This window comes from Sinocyclocheilus rhinocerous, unplaced genomic scaffold (genome assembly GCF_001515625.1).
Source record: "Sinocyclocheilus rhinocerous isolate Xijiao unplaced genomic scaffold, SAMN03320098_v1.1 scaffold66, whole genome shotgun sequence".
NCBI classification, from domain to species: Eukaryota; Metazoa; Chordata; class Actinopteri; order Cypriniformes; family Cyprinidae; genus Sinocyclocheilus; species Sinocyclocheilus rhinocerous.
In genome coordinates, this window is record NW_015662934.1 from 924422 (window position 1) to 948193 (window position 23772).

The 23772-nt window shown below is 37.8% G+C and overlaps 3 protein-coding genes and 1 pseudogene across 3 annotated transcripts; 3 read left to right on the top strand and 1 right to left on the bottom strand.

Annotated features, from left to right (window-relative positions):
* Positions 1-520: 520 nt before the first annotated feature.
* LOC107728471 (uncharacterized) lies at positions 521-3847 on the top strand. The gene is made up of 2 exons (XM_016538634.1): positions 521-1464; positions 3082-3847. The coding sequence occupies exons 1-2, from the start codon at positions 521-523 to the stop codon at positions 3845-3847; spliced, it is 1710 nt and encodes a 569-aa protein (XP_016394120.1).
* A 2346-nt stretch (positions 3848-6193) lies between these two features.
* LOC107728462 (protein FAM83A-like) lies at positions 6194-10038 on the top strand. The gene is made up of 4 exons (XM_016538625.1): positions 6194-6940; positions 8705-8872; positions 9116-9240; positions 9544-10038. The coding sequence occupies exons 1-4, from the start codon at positions 6431-6433 to the stop codon at positions 10019-10021; spliced, it is 1281 nt and encodes a 426-aa protein (XP_016394111.1). The 5' UTR covers positions 6194-6430; the 3' UTR covers positions 10022-10038.
* Positions 10039-10048: 10 nt separating this feature from the next.
* LOC107728463 (uncharacterized protein C8orf76 homolog) lies at positions 10049-13225 on the bottom strand. The gene is made up of 6 exons (XM_016538626.1): positions 12938-13225; positions 11803-11898; positions 11581-11724; positions 11223-11509; positions 10988-11120; positions 10049-10338 (listed from the first exon to the last, which is right to left on the bottom strand). Exons 1-6 carry the CDS (start codon positions 13043-13045, stop codon positions 10144-10146), a joined length of 963 nt encoding a protein of 320 aa, XP_016394112.1. The 5' UTR covers positions 13046-13225; the 3' UTR covers positions 10049-10143.
* Positions 13226-14399: 1174 nt separating this feature from the next.
* LOC107728454 (DDB1- and CUL4-associated factor 13-like) lies at positions 14400-22932 on the top strand (annotated as a pseudogene).
* Positions 22933-23772: the final 840 nt, after the last annotated feature.

Here is a 23772-nt window from a genome sequence, read left to right on the forward strand (position 1 = left end):
AATTTGGTTGTGAAATATAATATGTACAGTTATAAAAACTTGTGGTGTGGATGTGAATTCTTCCTCTCCTGAAACTCTTCTTTATGCTAGTTTTCAAACAAAATTCCATTAGAATTTCACAAATGGAGTAATTTATTTAAAAGAAGAACTGTGGAGATAAATGGGTTAAATGGAATTAAGTACACCATGATGCTTAACAAACTTAAAACGCCCTGCGAACTGTTTACAATGTCATCTGGAAACCTTGTCAAACAAAGTGTTGACTTTAGCACAGCTGACTGTCCCGCAAACACACTCGTTCAGGAGAACTTAAGGACGGAGGACGCACTTTTGCAGCTTATTTGTTGTTCAGAAACGGTGAAAGTTGATTATTGTATCATGTTCTGTTGACCATATTTTATCTGTGAACACTGTCAAATTCAGTCATTAGGCCTGTATACCATTGGTGTTAGCAGTAGGTAGCTAGTGTAAGCTATATTATTAAATTTTTTTTTTTGTTCGTTTCAGGGTACAGCTGAAGATGGAAGAAAAACTTTCGGACGAAAAAGTGAAATGTATGCTTGCCCCTTGGAGGTTTTCCATCAGGGCACCTGGATTTGAAAACAGGCTGGTGACTGCTCTACAACTGTTTGAACGTTTCCCTTTAGATATAGCTGTGACCGGAGGAACACCGGAGGCTAATGCTCAGCTGGCTTCTGCAATCTGTGGGCCGGGTGAGGAAATAGAAGAGGAGGAATGGGAAACTGATGATGAAGGTGATGAGGAGGAAGAAACAGATGAGGAAGAAGAATCAGAAGACTGTGAAGAAGATGGAAGTGCAGATGAGGAACACAGTATAAAGTCTAAGTTAAATACTAATCACCGCCGCAGTAGTAGGAAACATGTTCGGATAGCAGAGCATGCAGAATATATAGGGAGTGGTGTTCCTGATTTTGACTCTGTGATTTTACACCGTCAAATCCCAAATGTTCGTGTGTGGACCGTGCAGGGCCATCCGACTTCAAATTCCATCATGAACCAGACCAACCAGCAGTATGACTCCACATGCTATGACGTTCTGGTGGTTCTCACTACAGAACAACACAAGGAGGACCACATGTGGCTCAAAATGGAATTGCATGGCAGAGATCAGCCTTTTTTTCTGGTTCAAGCTGAGCGGGACTGGGACGTGGTCGAGGAGAAGCCTACAGGGCCGTGCATGACCTGCGCCTGGGAACGAATGAGAGCTCGCAAGCTGGAGCTGCAGAAGAGAAGTAAAGAAGTATTTGGAGAGACGGCTGATTCAGAAGCAGACAGCCAGAATCCTTCAAATGCTTCCCAAGATCCAGAGTTAGTGAAGATGAAGGATATCACCAAGGTGCTTGCTGAAGCCCTGCCTGAGCTTCGGAAGAAGGCTTTTAGTCAGTTTCTGGTGGCGATTACAAAGGAACTTCGGATTCCTAAATTACTGACTGATGACACACAGTAAGTCAACTCCATTGTGTTTTGAAATGCTTGATATTACCTTGTGACACAGACTTGATTTCCATTTGAACCTCACTGAAATAACAACTATGGCTGGTTACACATGTCGGGAGTTCTGGGGTCAACATGTTTGTTGGTCAAGTTCTAACCCAATCTGTATATGTAATCCAAACCAAACCATAACATTACCCTTAAACTAGAGGCAAAAAATGGGTTCATAGTGATAGTGTACAAGGTCCTGGAACAACAAGCCTGTAAAAAAAAAAGTTCTAACCCAGTCCCTACCCCTAATCCAAAACCTAACCTAAACTAGTCTCATGTAGCCAGACCTTCAGACTGATGGCAGCAGGTCTGGGAACCTTGGCCGCTTTGAATGGCCGAGGACCGTCCAAGAGGCCATATGACTGACATGTAAAACAACCAATCACATTTCATTTTATGCCGCATTATGTTTAGGGGCATGGAAATGTCCCCGCAATAACAGACCAGTGTGTAAAACTCTTGAACGTATTTTAAAGAGTCTATGCTACAAACTTTACATATTTCACATACTTTTGAAAACCCAGTGTTTAGTTGATCATGACAAGAGCTCATTGTCCCAGTTGTAAACATGATGGCTTTCTTCTTCCATTAAAGGGGGTTTGGCATCATGGCATCTTTGTTTCCAGGAATATTAAAGAACGCATCCTCTCCCGGAAATCCTGTATAATTCAACCAATCCGATGACGACTTCGAAACTCCTGAAGCATATCCAATTTTGTGTGTCATATGCATCAGATGTTCAGTCAACTGTCTGTGGGAATGATGTCTGAGTCTGAGACTAAACCTAAACTAACCTAACCCTTAAACTAGAGGCAAACGTCTGGGGGCTGATAATAATGGTGTTCAAGATCCTGCAACAACTGTACTGTCAAAAAAAAATATTCTAATCCAATCCCTACCATTAACCCAAACCTAACCATAACCTAACCCAGGGGTGTCCAGTCCTGCTCCTGGCCAATGTCCTGCAGAGATTAGCTGCAACCTGCTCCAATAAACCTGCCTGAACATTTCTAGAAGAGGTCCTGAAGACCTTGGTTAGCTGGTTTAATTTTGTTTAGTTAGGATGGAGACTAAATTCTGCAGGACAGTGGCCTTTCAAAAGCAGGATTGAACAACTCTGATCTAACCCTTATACTAGCAGGAAAAGATAGGTTGATAAGAAATCCCTTAACCCTAATGTTAGCCCTAAACCTAACCCCAAAATCTGATTAGTTAGTAATGATGTTCTAGGACCAACAAGGATGTTGACCCAGAAGCATGCATAGCCCTGCAAAATCAGGGTTCAGTTGTTGGACACCATGTTGTGTTTTGGACATTGGTCCCCAACATGGGATGCCAGTGCGCTTGTGTCCCTACTAGGCTGATTAACTTAACTAGCTAGTTATTTTTCTCATTAGGAAATCTATGTTGGTCCACTAGCTTATAGACTTGTTGTTAACAAGCACTAACTGGCATAAAAAACTAGCATGAACTATCACGAAAATCCATTGTTCATGAAGTTTTATGGGTCAGGCAGACTATAATTTCTTACAGCATCTAGATTTATCTAACAAATTCGCTATATTTGCTTCACAGGTTTGTGGTCTCTACTGCTTTGCGGTCCAAGAAGATAAACCAGGATGATCTTCATCAGATCACCAAGCTCTCGCAGCCGAGAGATCTCACAGACAATCCTTCCAAGCTTCAGGCCATCCTTGCAGCTCTCGATCACTTCCGGCTGGATATCGGTGTGCTGGGTGAGACGGGCTGTGGCAGCTCCAGCTTGGTCAATGCCCTCTTGGGCCTGGAGAAAGGTGATGAGCAAGCTTCCTCAACCGGTGTCATTGAAACAACCAAAGAGTCTGTGAAGTATCCCTACGCCTCCCCCAATGTCCGCCTTTGGGACCTTCCTGGGCTTGGAAAAATAGGTGATCTTGGCAGCCTGTCCTCTGCATCCAGCTCTTCTGAAGCTCAACGCATAACATCTGCACTCTCTTTGTGTGATGTATACATACTGGTGTCTCCTTTGAGGCTTAGATTGGGAGCCATACAGTTGTTGCAGCAAGCATCATCCCTAGGGAAAGAATGTTACCTGGTGCTTTCCATGGCAGACTTGATTGAGGAACAGTCCATTGTGGAGGTGAGGCAATGGGCTGAAGAAGTCTTGGGTAAACTGGGTCTCCAGCAGAGTTTATTTCTGGTGTCTGCTCACCATCCAGAAACCTTGGACTTACCCAAGCTAAAGGAGACGTTGAATGCAGCCTTTCCAAGTCATGAGAAAGTCGCTCTTGCCAGATATGCAGCAAAGCAACTGGATGGAGATGTTTTCTGGAAAAGATCAGATTCTTGCAAATTTATGTAAATAGTTAAGTCTTTCAAGAATTATAAAAGGTATTTTCTCACAATCAAGTTTTTTTAGGGAGGGATTTCTGTTTGTTTAACTACTCATCACTCTCCAAACATATTTCATCCCTATATGAGAACCACCCTAGTCAGATGCAATGTATTAGCGAGTGACTAAAGCCTTGCATGTGCATTTATTATTATTTTTCACTTTTTAAATTTTCAGTCTAACCGTATCTTCCTGAATCATTTTATTTAGACACTAAATTTAATTACATTTACTCATTTAACTTTTTTTATTTTGAACAAAATCCTGCATGCTGCCATATTTGCAAAACATGCAACATTTAAAGGGGTCATATGATGCTATTTTAAAGATCATTATTTTGTGTATTTGGTGTAACAGAATATGTTGACATGCTTTAATGTTTAAAAAAAACACATTATTTTTCAAATACTGTACATTATTGTAGTTCCTCCATGCCCCGCCTCTCTTAAACATGTCGTTTTCTACAAAGCCCCTCCTTTGACAAGCGCAGTCTGCTCTGATTAGCCAGCTGATCCAGTGCATTGTGATTGGCCGAACACCACAAGTGGTCAATGCCCTCTTGGGCCTGGAGAAAGGTGATGAGCAAGCTTCCTCAACCGGTGTCATTGAAACAACCAAAGAGTCTGTGAAGTATCCCTACGCCTCCCCCAATGTCCGCCTTTGGGACCTTCCTGGGCTTGGAAAAATAGGTGATCTTGGCAGCCTGTCCTCTGCATCCAGCTCTTCTGAAGCTCAACGCATAACATCTGCACTCTCTTTGTGTGATGTATACATACTGGTGTCTCCTTTGAGGCTTAGATTGGGAGCCATACAGTTGTTGCAGCAAGCATCATCCCTAGGGAAAGAATGTTACCTGGTGCTTTCCATGGCAGACTTGATTGAGGAACAGTCCATTGTGGAGGTGAGGCAATGGGCTGAAGAAGTCTTGGGTAAACTGGGTCTCCAGCAGAGAAATACTGTACATTATTGTAGTTCCTCCATGCCCCGCCTCTCTTAAACATGTCGTTTTCTACAAAGCCCCTCCTTCCGACAAGCACAGTCTGCTCTGATTGGCCAGCTGACCCAGTGCATTGTGATTGGCCGAACACCACAAGCACGCGTCGGAAATGTAACGCCCCTTTCCGTAATCGCGAGCTTCAGCTTTCATCATAAATGTAAAGACAGTACAATAATGTGCTTAGTTTTACCATCAGTTCAAGCCCGAAAGGGAAACAGACACAGTGATGATGCTCGTATGTATTTGCAGTACACAAGCCGCGATTAAGAAAGCTGACTCCACTGTGATGTGACCCTGTCTCTCTCTCACGAACACACACACACACGACAGGATACTCTACATTCCTCATTGCATCTACTTTCGGAAGGTCAAATAAAGTGCTATCATATGACCCCTTTAATGCAATTAGGTGAAAGTCTAAATATTGTAACTCGTTGCAAGCTATGATAGTGTATGGTATTTCGTCTTCTCTGTTTATGATACTGGTTGACAATATCCATATTTTCATGTGTTGCATAAGCCAATAATTTCAACTTGATATTTACATTTTCTGATGCAATAAGTGGTGTTTGCCCATGCAAAACCTGCCACCACAATGTTAGGGTGTTATGGGTGGTTGCTAGATTGTTGTTGTGCAGTCGAGTTTTTTAATGAGTTGCTACTGTTTGTGGTTGCTAGGGTGATCTGGGTGGTTGTTTATTGGCCAAAATCAAAAGTCTCTATGATATTCGGGTCTGTTTTGTCTGTTTTATATTTCATTTCAACCGCATATCTGGTCACTTAGAAAAATAATAATGCCTCTTTCTTCAATAAGCTGCATGGCTTGGTGTATCAATTATGTATGTAGCACAAATGGTGTGGGAAAATGTATGCTTAGGTTTATACTTGGGGTTTGAGGTTTATTATGACTTATTAAATTACCAAATAACAAAAACTTTCACTACCACATGTAGTCTACAAAGCCATTAAGAGCTTACATTAAGCAGGTGTGTCAGGACACAGGAACAGGTCTATTGGTTCCTAGTGATGCATGAGTGAAATGAATCTGACGTCCACATCTTCATCCCTGCCACTCACGCCATTTCATTTCTGTGATGGAAAACGTGGGAGCTTCAGTCTCATTATTCACTCAACACCTCACCTGCTAACCACAGGACCCCACCCACCGATGCCTGGGGGTGAATCCGTCTGTGAACGCTAGGTACTCCTCTTAGTGCGAGGAGGAGCCACAAACTACTTTCACCAGAGCCATAGGGCAGCACTAACATTCAATTTTCAACTCACCCATCATGAAAACTTGACAAATTGGTTCAGAAATGCTCAGTGTGCCATGAAACGCTTGCACTGCTGATGAAAAGATGCATGGTGCATGAATATCTCGCAGCATTATTTGTTAGCATTTGATGATGATCACCTTGGGGACGTTAACTGTAGCACCACACCATGTTTGTATGGATAATCATTTGGCTTTAAGCGTGAAAGACGACTAAATATGAAAGCTGAATGAGCAAGAGTCAACCAGTCATCTGTCAGCTGAGGACTTGTATCCAAACAACATGAACCTTGTAAGTAATGGATTGTCAGTGCAGTGTTACTTGATGCCAAAGCTGATAGGAAAAATGAGAAGAAGAGTTCAGGAGATGAGAAACCCAAACACTATGGTGTCTTCAGTAGATCTGAGTTACAACGAGAGCACACGACTGGCTATGGATGCTCTCTTGGATAGAGGGATTGATGGATACCAGGAAGTGCTGAACAAAGAGAATGAAGCAAACTTTCTGTCAGCGGAGGAGAAAACATACATCTTAAACAACATTAAAAAGCCTCTCACTGACAATGAAGAGACAGACAGGGATGAAGAGATGTCCGGTTCTCCAGCAGTTTCTTCTGAGACATACTTTCCTGCGGTCACAGAGAGTGAGCCTCCAGTTCTTGACTACGGCTGGCCGGTGGCTGACTGGAGTTACCATCTGCAAGGGATTCCCAGTGTGGAAGTGTTCTTCCACTCAATGAAATCATTTTCCATGAAAGACCTGCTGCGGGAACTCATCAGGCAAGCAACTAAAGTAAGAACCTGTCATTTGTTAGTAACATTTTTGAATTGTGTACTGCCATTATTTTTTCGAATATCACTTTTGTGATGCAAGGAAGATGTATGCTGCAATTACAAACAGCACTTTCCATGAATACGGTACACTTAGGTGTACAACTTTTTTTTTAAAGGGGTCATATGATGCGATTTCTATTTTTCCTTTTTTTTAGTGTGTTATGTAGCTATTTGTGCATGTATAAGATCTGCAGAGTTACAAAGCTCAAAGTCTCCCACAAAAGGATTTATTCTATCTAACAGAGAAGGCTGATCCAGACCGGGCTAAAACGCCTCATTCAAACACGCCCCCACATCTCTACGTCACGATGTGGAAATATTTGCGTAATACCACCCAAATGTTCATGCAAAGAAAGAAGGCGTGGTTTCAGGAACAGCAGTAGTGTTGATGCAGCCATGTCAGGGAGACGCTGTGTGTTTCTGTGCGATAGCAAAAGCACTTTATTTGGCTTTCAGAAAGTAGATGCAATTAGGAATCATTGGTTAAGATTTATTTACAACAGAACAGCACAACCCAGATGTTCGAATTTGGGCAACGCATTTTATGGACGACAGTTTTGTGAACCTATGAGAGTAGGCTACAAAGCTGGCTGTGCAAAGGCTATTTCTATAAAAAAAAGGGTCAAATCCGACTTTGCTATGACAATCTGGCGCTTATTCTGAATCAGCTACTGTAAGTATGTTTTCTTAATAATTTAAGTATTTGCTATTGACTGTTCAAATGCAGAGTTTTGCACCGTGTAGAGTATCGCGTCATGTGTGTGTGTGTGAGTGCGTGAGAGAGAGAGACAGGGTCACGTCACAGTGGAGTCAGCTTTCTTAATCGCGCGGCTTGTGTACTGCAAATACATATGAGTATCATCACTGTGTCTGTCACGCGACTCTATTCCACTTTCGGGCTTGAACTGATGAAAAAACTAAGGACATTATGTACTGTCTTTTTTATGTTGAAAGCTGAAGCTGCGATTGTTACATTTCCGACCAGTGTTGCCAACTAATTTTCAGGGGAAGTTGCTAAAGGAAGGTCGATTTGTTGCCTTTTTTTTACATTAAAGCATGTCAACATATTCTGTTACACCCGAATACACAAAATAATGATCTTTAAAATAGCATCATATGACCCTTTTAAGTATTAGTGGCACAAATTAAACATGTTTGCCATCAAACTATTTTCTGGCATAATAATTTATTTTTATTAAGTCAAATTTCACATATAATTTGTTCAATGTGTTACCAATGTGTTATGTTGCTTTGTAATTATTTGTGAAAATTTTCCAAGTAAATCCCAGTTTTTTTTTTTTTTTACAATGCTGAGTGCAATAGTGTCATTATCCAGCTCAGTTCAGTTCAATTATAATTTAACTTGGGGTGAAAAAAGTAATTATTTCTGTTTTGTTTTTAGAAATTGGTTGCTCTACAAACACAACTAAGACTTTTAAAATGTATTTGTCCAAAGTTTTGATAACATGGTTGAAAAAAATGAAACAAATTCAAACTTTATTTGTTCGTTTGTTTGTTCAGTTAAGCCCCTGAAATTCTGAAGCTGATATTTTCTAAAGCTTAAGCACCTCCTTTGTTGAAAATGAAAAAGAAAAAAAAAAAAAGGTCAAATTTTCAGGTCCTATTTTGTACTCTATTTATGGAAAATGCCTGACATTTTTGAATGTGCAGTGGTCTAAAACAATTTTTAATGTAACTTTTGCCTAAATTACACTCATCAAAGGTTTTGGCGATAGTTATGGACACATTCAGCGATGTGGAGATTTTCTGTGACATACTGGAGGTGATAAGAAAGCGCAATGTGTCCGTCTATCTCCTTCTGGACCACACCAATTTACAGCTGTTTCAGGACATGTGTGAAAATTTAAAAATCAACAAGTCTCATCTTACTGTAAGTTATACTATTCTTTTAACTGACCTTACTTACAATACATGAAATGTGTTGCTGCTGGCAAAAGATATTTAGGGATTGCAGACCTCAGATTTACATTTAATAGACACCGTTGGTTTATATAATAAATGTAATTTCAATATGTAACATGCTTTTTTTATTTAGTTCAATTATATTACGAAATGAAAAACGTGGATGAATTCTTTATTGACAATGTGCTTGTTTATCTTTCTCTTCATACAGAGAATGTCCATTCGTAGTGTTCAAGGTGAAACATACTGTGCCAAATCGGGCAGAAAGTTCACTGGACAGATGAAAGAGAAATTCATCATTGTGGACTGCACAAAAGTGCTGGTCGGCTCTTACAGGTACCATCTGAAACTTCATCTTTGAGGACATTCATTTTTTGCGAAATTTAAGATTAAAGATACAAGTTATCAATTTTAACCTAAAATCCTGGTTTTGATAGAAATCAGTATTTTCATTAGTTTCTTTCTTTTCAGTATCACCTCTTTACAATTTTAACGGTGAAATGTTTAATTTCTTCAGCATTAGCTGGTCCATCTGGGCCGCTAAAGCACATCGCTCTTTCATTTGTTGCTGCTAGCGATGCAGAAACTTTACCTGCTTGTTGTGACTTATTCCATGATGACTCTTTCACTCTGTCGCAGTCTCACCTGGCTGTCCTGGCAGGTTCACAGAAGCTTGGCCGTACTCTTCAAAGGCAGCGGGGTTAAACCTTTCGACCTGGAGTTTCGCAGACTCTATGCAATTTCTAAACCTATCCCAGGATTTACCTGCCACACATCAGATCTTGGTGATCTCTGCCTACCCTTTGAGAAACTCCAGATCCCAATGCGCCCGGCAGGAATTGCTGGAAACACTCCCGACCACCTACAACAGAAACCTCGTAAACCCAGGAACCCGAGTTTCCCGACAGCTCCTGCCCTGGTCAGACAAACCAGCTATCCAAACGTCACCACTGGACCGCAAAGGTCTCAATGGCTTCCACGGAGGAACACGATCCATCACCCCATTGCTTATCAGCCCCCTCTTTTCAAAGATTATAATACGAGGAGCCAACCTTGGCGCCCAATACAGGGCAATCACATCAACAGAGGTGTTCCTGCAACTTCCCACTGGTGCTAGAGCAGGTTATTTTAATGCTTTAGTTGGTAGATTGTATTAGTAGATGTAGAAACTTTATTTATTTTAACACATTCAACTTTATTCTGCTATGTGACAGTAAAAGCACCAATAAGAGATCCACATTAATTTATAAAAGTACATTTTTGTCTCCTCCAGAGATCTGTGCATGGATAAAGATAAAGAGTATCCTCCTGCATTTTAGTGCGGAGTTTGTTCCACCACCTGTCATCAAATTCTTTAATATAAAGTCCTGATAAACTCTCTCCATCTTGGTTTTCCTCTCTCATCTTCTCTGGATTGAGGTCTTCTGCCATCACCTAGATCAGAATAAAAGAAATCAGTTTCTAATGTGAGACCATGAATGTTCATTACAAATGTTTGGGAGAGTTGTGTAAGAGATCTGCAATTCTGTTATGTATACATTTAGAGAATAAACTAGCTTTCTTTGATGCACAACAATGAGTTGAATTCACATTGCAAAGGAATACTCAATCCAAAAATGTATTTTCTCACCCTCATACGGGTTTCAAACCTGTATGACTTTCTAGCAAGCTTCAAAAAGACAAAAATTGTGTAGACACTATTTTACAAGTCTTCTGAGTTTGCAATGACATCAGAGTAAATGATTACAGAATTTTCCATTTTGGGTGAACTATTCCTTTAAATACTGATTACACAAACAGTTCTTAATTGAAAGATCAATAAAAGTGAGGGGTTTTTAAAGCTTTTTGGTGCTGATGACCCCCTTTTGAGTGACACTTAAAATCCTTAAATTATAAAGACAGTACATTATGAAATAATTGGCTTTATGGTAATAGTGAATTAATCTCATGATATATACAGTATATATATTTTTTTATTTATTTTTTTCCCCATATATAATATTGTCTGACCTCAGAGACTGTCTGAAGCATTTTTTCTGTTGGCCGTTGTTTTTGTTTTTTTCCATATATAATATTGTCTGACCTCGGAGACTGTCTGAAGCATTTTTTCTGTTGGCTGTAGAACATGCAGAGCTTCCTCAATGTCTTGTAAGGCCCTCTGGCTGTTCTCCAGCACGAATGAGAACTGCTGAATCTGCAGGATTTCAATTAGCAACCTGAAAAAATGAACAAACAAGATGAACAAACCCAGCGCTGAATTCATCTGTTAATGTTAAAGTCGATAAATAAACAGCTAGTGGCTCTTGTGGCTGACATACCTTGTTCTTATCAAGCACATGATGGTCTTTAATTGTAAAATGTTACTTGTCCCCTGCTGCTGGTCGTGTTCTTCCTCAGTGCAGCATCTGTCTGGACAGCCATCAGACTCCAGGAGCCTCTGAAAGCTCATGGCCAGATTCAGCCAGTACCAGGGATGGTAGGGATGAAGACAGCACAGCTGCTGCAGGCTGGAGATGCTGTTTGTCAGATCTCTGCAGTGTTCATGAACACTCAGCTCCAGCTGAAGGACACAGGTGAGGTGGCAGGTGTTGGATACTTCTGTCCTCTGTCAATAAACCAGTACCTCAGCAAAAGCATACATACAAGTTGTTGGAGTTAGTAATTTACTATATTTACCAGTTTCTCACAGGCATTTAGAGCCTCTTCTTTTTTGCCCAGGTGACAGCAGCATCGTGCGATCCCTTCCAGCACATCTCTCTTCACCGATATGTTTCCAGCAGGTATGAGAGAGAGGCAGAATCTATACTCATCCAGAGCTGCCTGTCATTGACATAACTCACAAATCAGCTTATGAATCAGATAACAGTGAGAAATAATGGTGAATTCAGCTCTTTATACCTGAAACTGTTTCCTCCTGTAGGCCAGATCTCCTCGAAACTTCAGGGTTTTTTGTTCTTCTAATGGGTCCTCAACATTTCCATCTTCACAAAACCACTAGATAGAATAAAACAAAGGAAAAATATGACATGCCAGAAGACGTTATTTATTTACAGTGGTGGCCAAAATTATTAGAACACTAGTATTTTCACCTGCTAAAAAAGGTTTTAAGTCAGCTATTTCTGTCTTTTGCTGTAGTGTGTCAGTAGGAAATATCAGTTTACATTTCCAAAGCATTCATTTGGCCATTAATTGTAATAATCCTGTGAATTTTTTGTCTGACTACAGCCAGTGCTCCACACAGAGATCTGATCTGATCATCATCCAGTCTGTCTGGAATGACATGAAGAAACAGAACAAACTGAGACAGACTCAATCCAGTGTAACTGTGGCAACGTCTCCAAGATGCTTCAAGAAACCTACCATCCTTTGCGTTTAAAGCAGCTTTTGCCCGAGGTGCACTTGCGCATAGTTTTCCAAGCAGGTAGGTTATTGAAGCATCTTGGAGACGGAGCAAAATGAATATTTGGAAATATAAACTGATAATGCCTACTGACACACTACAGCAAAAGATGTAAATAACTGACTTAAAACCATCTTTAGCTGGTGAAAATACTAGTGTTCTAATAATTTTGGCCACCACTGTAATTCTTGGTTATTTAATTCTTTAAAAGGCACTTAAGTTGTTTGTTGGTGAAGGATTTTATTTATTTATTCATTCATTCAGTTATTATAAATGTCATTTTCACACCGTGTGAACCGGGCAGAAACATAATTATACGTTATAAGACATTTAATTATCATCAATTATATATAATTATAACCTAAGTATATAGTATGTTAACTACATAATTTATGATTACAAAGTGATCAAATATCACTGACTAAAACATACACTGTATTCTCAAGTAAATACTGTTACACTAAGAAGTATTATGGTATTAGCATCTGCTGCCATCACTAACGTAGTAATGCCATATGCTTTTCTTTGAAGTGAAAGTAACGTTAGGTATGTAAATACTGAGTAAATATACGTGCCATTTCCGTACCATGGTATCGGTAGTTTGTGGTAAGTGTTGAGTGTGATACTACCCACCAGAGGTTCGCAGAGTTTGGGCTCGTATGCGGGAAGAGCACCGGAGACTCTGTTCCTTGATTCCTCGAACACAGAATCATCAAAAGTGCTGCCCAGAATCTCCATCATGTTAAAAACACGCGCGTGACTCACTACTGCTCTCCTCACACAGACACACACTCATGAAACACAGTGTAACACGTGATCGCCACAGCAATGACAGAAATGTGAAGAAATCCAATTTAAAAAAAAGCAACAATTTCGTTTATTCGTTCGTATTTAAAAACGCAATATCCTATCATTGGAAGACAGCGCTACTGAATCCACTGAGCAATAAACTTTTATGGCTCTAGGGGGCGTATTGTGTCTCAAAAAAGCCCAGTCTGTCTTTCTTTGAGCAGCATCCGATTTTTGCCTTATTAGAGACATTTGTATGCAAAGAAGAACAATCGTTTATCGCGATTTAAATCTGCTACACAAAAATTAAACTAGTCTTGTAAGAACCACATTTTTAAAACGGTTATATCTCCAGCAACGTCTGTGATTGGTCCATCCTGTTACAACGCTGAGAAAAGTATCAGGCACCACGTGACAACGCCGTTTGCGTGAACCAGTAGCCGTCTCTCTACGGCTCTAGCGTGAACAAACGGAATAATTTTTACACCAGGATATTGAGAAAAAATTTGTATTTTAATTCATTGAATAAAATATATAATACGTTAATTTTATTCTTAGACGTCAGAAATTACTCATTTTAGAGGTTCTTACAGAGCTTGATTTCGCTTTCAAAAACAATAAATATATACTTCTGTTAAACATTTAAATATATTGTATAAAATATTATATAAGTAAATACATTAACTTCTGTGAAAATGAAAATTGTTAAGTAACAGTACACGAATAATTTAATTTCTTTTATTTTCTTAAATGTGTGTATATCCATCCTGTTACAACGCTGAGAAAAGTATCAGGCACCACGTGACAACGCCGTTTGCGTGAACCAGTAGCCGTCTCTACGGCTCTAGCGTGAACAAACGAATAATTTTTACACCAGGATATTGAGAAAAAAATAGTATTTTAATTCATTGAATAAAATATATAATACGTTAATTTTATTCTTAGACGTCAGAAATTACTCATTTTAGAGGTTCTTACAGAGCTTGATTTCGCTTTCAAAAACAATAAATATATACTTCTGTTAAACATTTAAATATATTGTATAAAATATTATATAAGTAAATACATTAACTTCTGTGAAAATGAAAATTGTTAAGTAACAGTACACGAATAATTTAATTTCTTTTATTTTCTTAAATGTGTGTATATATATAGTATTTATAGAGTTTTAGCTTTTAGTTTTAATTACTTTTTCTTATTTGTAAGTCGCTTTGGATAAAAGCGTCTGCTAAATGACTAAAAGTAAAGTAAAGTAAAGTAAAGAATAATAATCGCTCCTTCTCCTTCTGATGTATAGCAACTGTAATGTGTTCCCTATCTAGTGCCAAGGAATTATGACCCGACCCTGCATCCTTTTGAAGTGCCCAGAGAATACACCAGGGCCCTAAATGCCACTAAACTGGAGAGGGTGTTTGCCAAACCCTTTGTAGCTTCACTAACTTAGATGGACACAGAGATGGCATCAGCTGCATCACCAAACACGCCAAAAGCCTGTCAACAATCATCTCTGGTGCCTGCGATGGGGAGGTAACACTTTAAAGCCTTTACCATGCTGTTTGAGTATCATGGCTCTTTTAGGAGCTCATTTAGGCTCTTGTATTGAGCATGCGCAGTCACTGTTATGTTTACATATAAGAACAACATGCACACCCAACATACAACAATACTGTAAACAATAAGACAAAGGACACAGTTAATGAACTTCCGTTTTGCAGTTATTTTTCCCAATATGTCAAAGGAGTGTGCAAATGGCCTTCTAGATTTAGTATGGATGAATGCGTGGATTCGTGATTCTTACAGGTGAAAGTGTGGAACCTTCCTAAGCGGGAGTGTTTGAGGACAGTTCAGGCTCATGAAGGATATGTGCGAGGAATCTGTTCCCGCTTTTGTGGCACTTCCTTTTTCACGGTATTTTAATCCTGCATATTCCATATTCTTCCTTGATATAGATGAAGACAATCCAGTTAGTAAGTGTGCAGTTATGTGATTCTGTGAAATCTTCATGTCGTGCAACAGGTAGGAGATGACAAGACCATCAAACAGTGGAACATGGAGGCACCGGGATATGGAGTTCGGGAGGAGCCTGGGCAAGGTACAGTTTTATCTTACACAGATTATATATATTATTATAAAATGCAGAAATGGCTGCGTTTATTTGACCAAAAATAAATTTATATTGTAATTTAATAATATTATGGAATGTTATTATAATTTAAAATAACAGTCTTCATTGTCACATGACCCTTCAGAAATCATTCTAATATGCTGATTTGAAGCTCAGTTATTATCAATTATTATTGGTGCTAAGTTATTGATAATCACTCTTAGTATTATCAGTATTGAAAATGGTTTTCCTGCTTAATATATTTGTGGAAACCATAATAAATATCCAGGATATATCTTTAATGAATAAAACGGTCAAAAGAACAGTGTTTATTTGAAATAGAAACCTTTTGTAACATTATAAATGTCTTTAATGCTTCTTTGCTGAATAGAAACATTAATTTCTTTCTTTCTTTTTCTGTATCTTTTCAGCATTGATAAGAAATGTTTTTTTGAGGAGCAAATAGGCATATTATATTGATTTCTGAAGGATCATGTGACACTAAAGACTGGAGCTATGGCTGCTGATTATTCAGCAGAATAATTCAGCATTTTAAAATATATTCGAATAGAAAACACAAATTGATAACTTTTTTAATTCTAATAGCATTTCACAAATTTACTGAACTAAAATGAAAAATTATAATTAAAAAAAATCTGGATTATTATAGAAAAAGCACCATTTTATATTGAAGATACAATAAAAATCAGATGCTAATCTAAATATATTAAAACTACAACAAATACAAATAAAAACCAAGTAATACTGTTAGTCAATAATTAGGGTATGTTTCACAATTTAATCCACTAAATTATATTTAGTCATATTTATAAATATGCACACACTTTTAGGGTTCTGTAAGGTTTTCGGTTTGTAAGAGGCCTGATGTGTCTTGCAGGCGGTGTTCACTGGCATTGACCACCACCAGAGGGAGGGCACGTTCGTGACCTGCGGGCAAGTGGTGGATATCTGGGATGAGCAGAGAAGCAGTCCCATCCGCTCCTTCAGCTGGGGTGTGGACAGCTTCAGCTGCGTCCCCTACAACCCTGTGGAGGTGATCGAATTCAATCTCATTTAATTTCAGTTTACTTCAGCTGATCTTTTCATAATATGCATTGCTTTAAAGCAGCTTTACAATAATTAAAATATGTCAAAGCCAGCGCAGCGGTGACCACCATGGGGTTTTTGGGTATGACCATAATACAGCACTGTTTTCAAGCATTTTGTTTTATGAGGCAAAATTTGGAGGTTTTTACCATCCATGTGGTTCATGGGAGTAATAGATTACTTCTAGAAACCAAAAGTCACACATTCCTTTAATTTAACGGTAGGGATATGCCGGTATCAAATTTTCATGTTGCGATTAATTTCTCATGCTTTTATTACGGTATACGGTATTATCACGATATTGAAATTAAGTTTAAAAAAAAAAGTGCTGTCATAATACAGTATAACAGGTTTAATGACTTTTTTCTTATAACAAAAATAACTGAACATTTAAATGCAATAAAGCAATACAGAAAAATGTATAAAGTTAAAAGTTTTACACAGATTAGCATCAAACAGAAGTATCGTCTTGTATGACACCAGAGAATCTGCACCACTTAGAAAGGTCTGCAGTATTTTTACTTTTTCGCCCCCATTGCTGAATAGTGCCATTTATTATGACTATAATGAAATTACACTGTGTTTCAGGTTATCATGCAGTTGAGAAGCAATACGCTTTGCTGGAACCCAATGGAAGCATATTATTTTACCTGCGCCAATGAAGACTATAACTAAGTGAGTTCATTTTAGCCTAAACCTTTACATGAAAAATAAAATGAGAGTAAATAAATCATATGAAATCATATAATCTGTTTCTTCTACAGCCTTTATACTTGCGATATAAGGAATCTGGATGTTCCTGTGAATGTGCACATGGATCATGTATCCGCTGTCCTGGATGTGGATTATTCACTTACAGGAAGGGAGTTTGTATCCGCCAGCTTTGACAAAACAGTCCGAATCTTTCCGAAAGACAAAGGCCACAGCAGGTGAGTGTGATGTGGAAAGGCCAAGGAGCACTTTCCCTCCTCTCTCTCTCTCTCTCTCTCCCCCTATAGAGAGAGAGAGAGAGCGAGAGATATTTACAGCCTTGGTAACCAAGGGAATTCTTTCAAAAACACATACTGCTGGCCAAAAGTTTGAAATAATTAAGATTTTTTGGTACCACTTTATTTTAAGGTGTCCTTGTCACACGTTACATGTACTTATTATTATAATAACAATGAATTATGCATGATTACATGCAAGTAACCCTAAGCCAAAACCTAATCCTAACCCTATATAGTAAGTACGTGTTAATATTATTCAGTACTTAAATGTATAATTACACTGTAACAAGGACAACTTAAAGTGTACCCATTTTTATAAATGTTTTTTAAAGAAGTCCCTTACGCCCACCGAGGCTGCATTTATTTGATCAAAAATACAGTAAAAACAGTAATATTGTGAAATACTATTACAATTTAAAATAAGTGTTTTCTATTTGAATACAAGTTAAAGTGTAATTTATTCCTGTGATCCAAAGCTGTTATCAGCATCATTACTCTAGTCTTCATTGTCACATGATCTTTCAGAAATGATTCTAATATTCTGATTTGGTGCTCAAAATTTGGTGCTTTGATTTTTTTATATTGAGGATATAAAAATAAATGCTAATTTAAACAAATTACAATTAAAAATTATAATTAAAATTTAATAATAATAATAAATAAAAAATGTATTACCCTAATTATTCAATAACATTATTATGTTTCCCATTGTTATCCACTCAAAGCATTAAAACCACTATGCATTACCGTTTAATGCACATGTAATTCCAAGTCAGTTTAATCACTGTTCTATATTAATGCGCTTCTTTCACTGATGCACGCAAACACACACACAGAATGTTTTATTTTATTAATAAAATAGCTTAGATACTGGATTGCTACTTGATATTTCTCAGCAACTAGGTGGTAAAATCGCTGTTTTTGGAGTAATTAAACTCACAGCTTCATTGTTTGAGAGAGATGTGCAGATGCAGGTAGTTCACACAAACAGGTAGGTCACCTCTCTCTCTCTCTCTCGATTGCTAATTATTTCAAGTAAATGTTATAATTAATTAATTCAAATAAATGTGATCTTACCGCACATTTCATATGTCTGATTTGAAGTGGGCGAAATGCGAAAAGTTAACGAGCCGTAACTGACGAAATAACCTCTTTGCCTTCACGTTGTGCATTAAAATCGTTTAATGCACAGGTAGCCATGCATTATCGCTTACATATGCATGTATATACACTGAACAAAATTATAAACGCAACACTTTTGTTTTTGCCCTATATATGCACACACGCACACACACACACACATATATATATATATATATATATATGTATATCTTTTCTTTTCTTTTTTATTGCTACAAGTTCACAAACACAGAGATTTTCTTTTCTTTTGATTTCCCACAATCCTCAGGGAGGTGTACCACACCAAACGTATGCAGCATGTCATCTGTGTGAGATGGTCTGCTGATAACAAATATGTCCTCCGACGAGATGAGCATTCGGCTATGGAAGGCCAACGCCTCGGAGAAGCTTGGACTGGTGAGTGCATGATCCCATTTCATGTCTAAGTCAACCAGAAAGAGTTTTAACTCAATGACTCCAGGTTTTATACCTGATTGCAGAGCTTTTTAAGGGTATTCACTTGTTGCAGATGCACTCAGGTGGTTAATAAGGGCTGTATTTGGCCCCGTGGCCACCCCACAAAGCACTTAAAATGAATTACACTCACAAATCACTTTCATTAAGCACTTCTATGGCAGTGTTGCCACGGTCTGAAACCTGGCCAGGAAAAAGCTCTAGAGTTTTATGTCTCTTGTCAAAGCAACTCTTGTAATAGAGTGCCCCAAAGTGCCTACACCTATTTCATAAAGTGAAGTTCGCTTACAAGGAAATCCGCACATGTCCATAGATGTTTTTAAAGATTGAAGCACTTTTGTAGTTTATATAGGGATAAAGAACGGCTCAGATAATTTTGCTCTCACTCAAAAAAATAGTATAGATTAGGACTGGACTGTTTGGCTAAAATATTTTTCAGTTTTATCATGATATCTGATCTTGAAAGTTGTTAAAAAATAAGACCTATATATTAAAGGGGTCATATGATGCGATTTCATTCTTTCCTTTCTCTTTAGGACTGGACTGTTTGGCTAAAATATTTTTCAGTTTTATCATGATATCTGATCTTGAAAGTTGTTAAAAAAATAAGACCTACATATTAAGGAGTGTCAATTTTAGTCAGGGGGAAAGTAATTGTTGCAAAACAGTAAATATGTGCCCTTTAAGTATACTTGATGTGTATATACACGTGGAAAGAAAGCTTTTTGTTCTGCTGAGGCAGAGGTTGGTTCCGCTCCAGGTAGATGGTAGTTTCTTCTCCCCATCAATTTGTATCAGCTCTAGTGCATCTGACTCCCTCATGCGGCCCATCGTTGGCAAGTTTTTGGCTCCTGCTGGACTTTAAGAGAGAGATTTATTCTGATGCTTTTCACTTAAAGAGATCAGACATTCACTGCAGTTATCAGCAGTTTGAATCGGCCAATCACTTAAAGCAGAAAAATAATGAAGACATTAAACTATCAGGCACATGAGAGTATTTAATTAAAGGGGCAGATGCTGAATCAAGAGTCTGCTGTCTGGAGAAGCTCTTTAGTCCTTAAGGAGACTGGCTTCAGTTTGGTTTGGTTTTTCTTTGCCATCTGACCGAGTGCCCATTTTACTATATTATTATGAATAATGCACACTTATAGAAAAATGGCATTGTAAAGGTAAAATGCCCATAAAAGTTAAAAATCAACTTAAACTTATTGGAAAAGATTAATTTCTATCTGACCACCATAAAGCCTGTTTTTAAGACCATTAAGATTATTGTGACGTTGTTTGCATGACAATAAAACACATTTCTCACCTAAATTCTTACTGTAATGTGAAAAACATGTCATTAACTGTTATTTTAGTAATATTTATATAATATTTTAGTTTTCAATATTTTGAGCTTTTATATATATATATTTTTTTACATTTAATGTGCTTTTGCCATTTTTATTAGTTTTTTTATATATATTTGTAAAGTTATCTTTTTATTTTAGTTTTCATTTAGTAATTCCAATACCTCTGCTTATTTAAAAGTTTTCATTTTTGTGTAGTTTTTCCATCTGATATTTATTTTATTCTATTTCAGCTTTATTTCAATTAACACAGGTTACGATAACAGTTAGTACAGTAAAAGAAAAATAAGTTGCTGCATAAGTATGGTAGTTGTAGTTCCTATGTTGCAACTTGTTAGCAATTTTAGAAACATAACAGATGTAAAAGGTTTGAATGCGTATAATTTATCTTGTAAAACAAGGTGTGAATGTCTCTTCAAGTAATACCTATTTTACTAATAAATCAGTAAAAGGTTATTCTACAATTATATTTGAAATTCCTAAACGATCCCATGGCTGATATGCTAATTCGCTTCTGGGCAGGACTACAAACCCAACAGCTCTATTATGGGATGTCTCCATGGAAACAGCAGAGTCATGTTCATTTTTCCCCCTCATGTGAACGATGTCAAGAAATTCGTAAATAAGAGTTAACAGGCCTTCCGATTTTCCTCCCGAGCGCTCTGATGGCATCAGCAGCTATTTGATTGCCCTAAACAAATTGAATTTGAGAAAATCATTGCTTTTAATTAGAATAAAAGCCCTCGGAGGGGTGTGCAGTGAGACGTGCTGAAGCCGGGTAGCTGAAGAAATTTTATTATAGAGAGATAGATGAGGAGCACGTTGCTGTGTTTCTTCTACTGAAAAATGTGGTTTTATGTTGATTGCCGAATTAAAAAGACTTCTCAGGATGTTGCATGTCTGTGCTGCCATTGTTGTGTTTATGAAGTGCATTCATAAGAAATGCGTACATTAATACAGTTTGAAAGCAGGTTCTACCCATAGCAAAATCTTTTCTGCTGTTGCATGGTGTATGCATGTATGCTGTCATGACCAAAGACACAAATCTCATTGTTCACAGCTCTCAGCTTGAGAAAAAGCTGCTGCAAACTATAACAAGAAGCTGATAGAGAAATTTCAGCACCATCCACAGGTGAAACGCATCGCCCGTCACCGCCACCTGCCCAGAGATGTCCTGAAGCAGAAGAGAGAGCTGCGGGAAATGAAGGAAGCCCGGCGCAGGAAGTAAGTTCCCTTCACCAATGTTAAAGGAATAGTTAACCCAAAAATGGCAATTTGCTGAAGAGATTTGGAGAAATTTAGCATTACATCACTTGTTCACTAATGGCTCCTCTGAAGTGAATGGGTGCCGTCAGAATGAGAATCTAAACAGCTGATAAAAACATCACAATATTCCACATGCAATCCGCACAACTCTAGTCCATCAATTAAAGTCCCAAAATTCATTAATTTGCAGCACCTGGAAACCTTGTGTTGCATACCATAACAACATCAGACTTCTTTGAAAAAGCTTGGGGAAAATGACACATTTCAACTTTAAATCTCATTGTATCTTGTGCCTTTTGGCTCTTTTGTACTGGCAGCAAAATGAAATGAATCCATGTTCAAGTTTGTTTAGCATTCTGATTGTCTGTGCTTCTCTGTGTGTGTTTTTTAGGGAACAAAACGTCCACAAACACAGCAAGCCGGGATCTGTTCCTCTGCTGACAGAAAAGGAGAAACATGTGGTGGCTGTCGTGGAGTAAGAGCTGATTTAAAGAGGTGCTTTCAGTGGATGGGTTTCTGTTTCTCCACACACTGACACGCTCCAAAATATTCCACCCTTTGCCCTCTCTTGTACTTCCATACTAAGGTTTTGAGTGTACACAAGAACTGTCGGCATACTGCTGTTTGCTACACATTTCTAAAGAATTTTACATGGACACACACTGAGCTCTCTTTATAATTGGTTGTGTATGAACAATGAAAACATCTTTATTTGTGAATATTCCTGTTTCCAATTTAGCCTTCACTCCAAACCCACTGGGTTACACAATGACACATTGATGTAAGTAAACAGGACTGTTCCAAATGTTTCTATAACATATAGGTACTGGTGAATGTGTTACCATCACCTGCTACCATTACCTGTATCACCGTGTAAATTAATTAACATGGATTTAGCTTGGAGCAAGGTTACCTTGTAGGTGTTCTTACTGATGTTATGTGGGCCATATATTGTCTGATGGTGAACTACAATAATTGCAAGCTAAGGTTGGTGAGTATTGCTAAGAGTCAGTTGTCTCAGTTGTTCTCATATACAGCCTTAAATGCAAGCCTGATGTTTTACAGTGTTTGTGTTATGCAATTGTTTGCAAAGGTAAACCAGCACTGTTTTCACATCCTGTAAACGACTTAATTCTTTAATAAGGTATAAAATACACTTCACCTTTTTAGCCCATAATCCTATCATCTCAATCTGCTCTCGTTTAAATCTCATCTATAGTCTGCGCAACCCAAAGGTGTGAGAAATTGATTCTTTGAGTCAGAAACGGGTGCTTTGAACAATACTATGGAAACACTATAATTGTATTATAAAGTTATTTACATTGTATAATGTTGAACAGGTCAGTAAAATGTCATGTTTTAGTGTTTGAAGGTGCATCAACTAATGAAATTAAGCACTGAATTAGTAATGTTTGATATGATATTAATAAAGGTCATTCTACATTTTGCCTTGGTTAAAATTATTTGTATCAATCTCATATGGAATCAAGAATCGCCTCATTAATATTTAATTCATTAATGCACATGAATTCAGCTGAAAGCAATACCCTAGGCTGTATTTAGCTGTAAATGGAAATTAACAAGATGATGTTTTATTTAGCAGTTTAAAATGTAATTAAGCCTTATCATCTTTTAAAAAGGATGTAGTAGTAGTCCTTAAAGATTCAAATAATTTGACGCATTATTGGTCTATACTTCCTATTGGCAACGGACCCTGCTCAGGTTATTTTTAGAATGTATGGCTGATCCAGCTACAATGTAGATTCCAGTCCGTTTTTTCACTATGATTTTCGACCTTCTGTCAATGAAATTGCAAGTCCTACTATGGCAAAGGTTTAGATGAATATTAATTGGGTCATACTGACGTTGCGTCCTGACCTTCCAATGGTGAAGTCTTGATTCTTCAGTATTCATTGGGTCATGCTGACGATGAGTTCTTGTCTTCCAATGGTGCTGTCTTGGTTCCTGAATAAAATATTTCTCATCAAATTGGTCAGTTTTATAATTTTGGACCACAAAACCAGTCAACATTTTGAAATTGAGATTTATACATCTTCTGAAAGTTGAATAAACAAGCTTTCCACTGATGTATGTTTTGTTAGGATATGTCAATATTTGGCCGAGATGCAACTATTTGAAAATCTGGAATCTGAGGGTGCAAAAAAAAAAAATGAGAGAAAATCGCCTTTAAAGTTGTCCAAATGAAGTTCTTAGCAATTTATATTACTAATCAAAAATTAAGTTTATATATATTAACAGTAGGAACTTTAC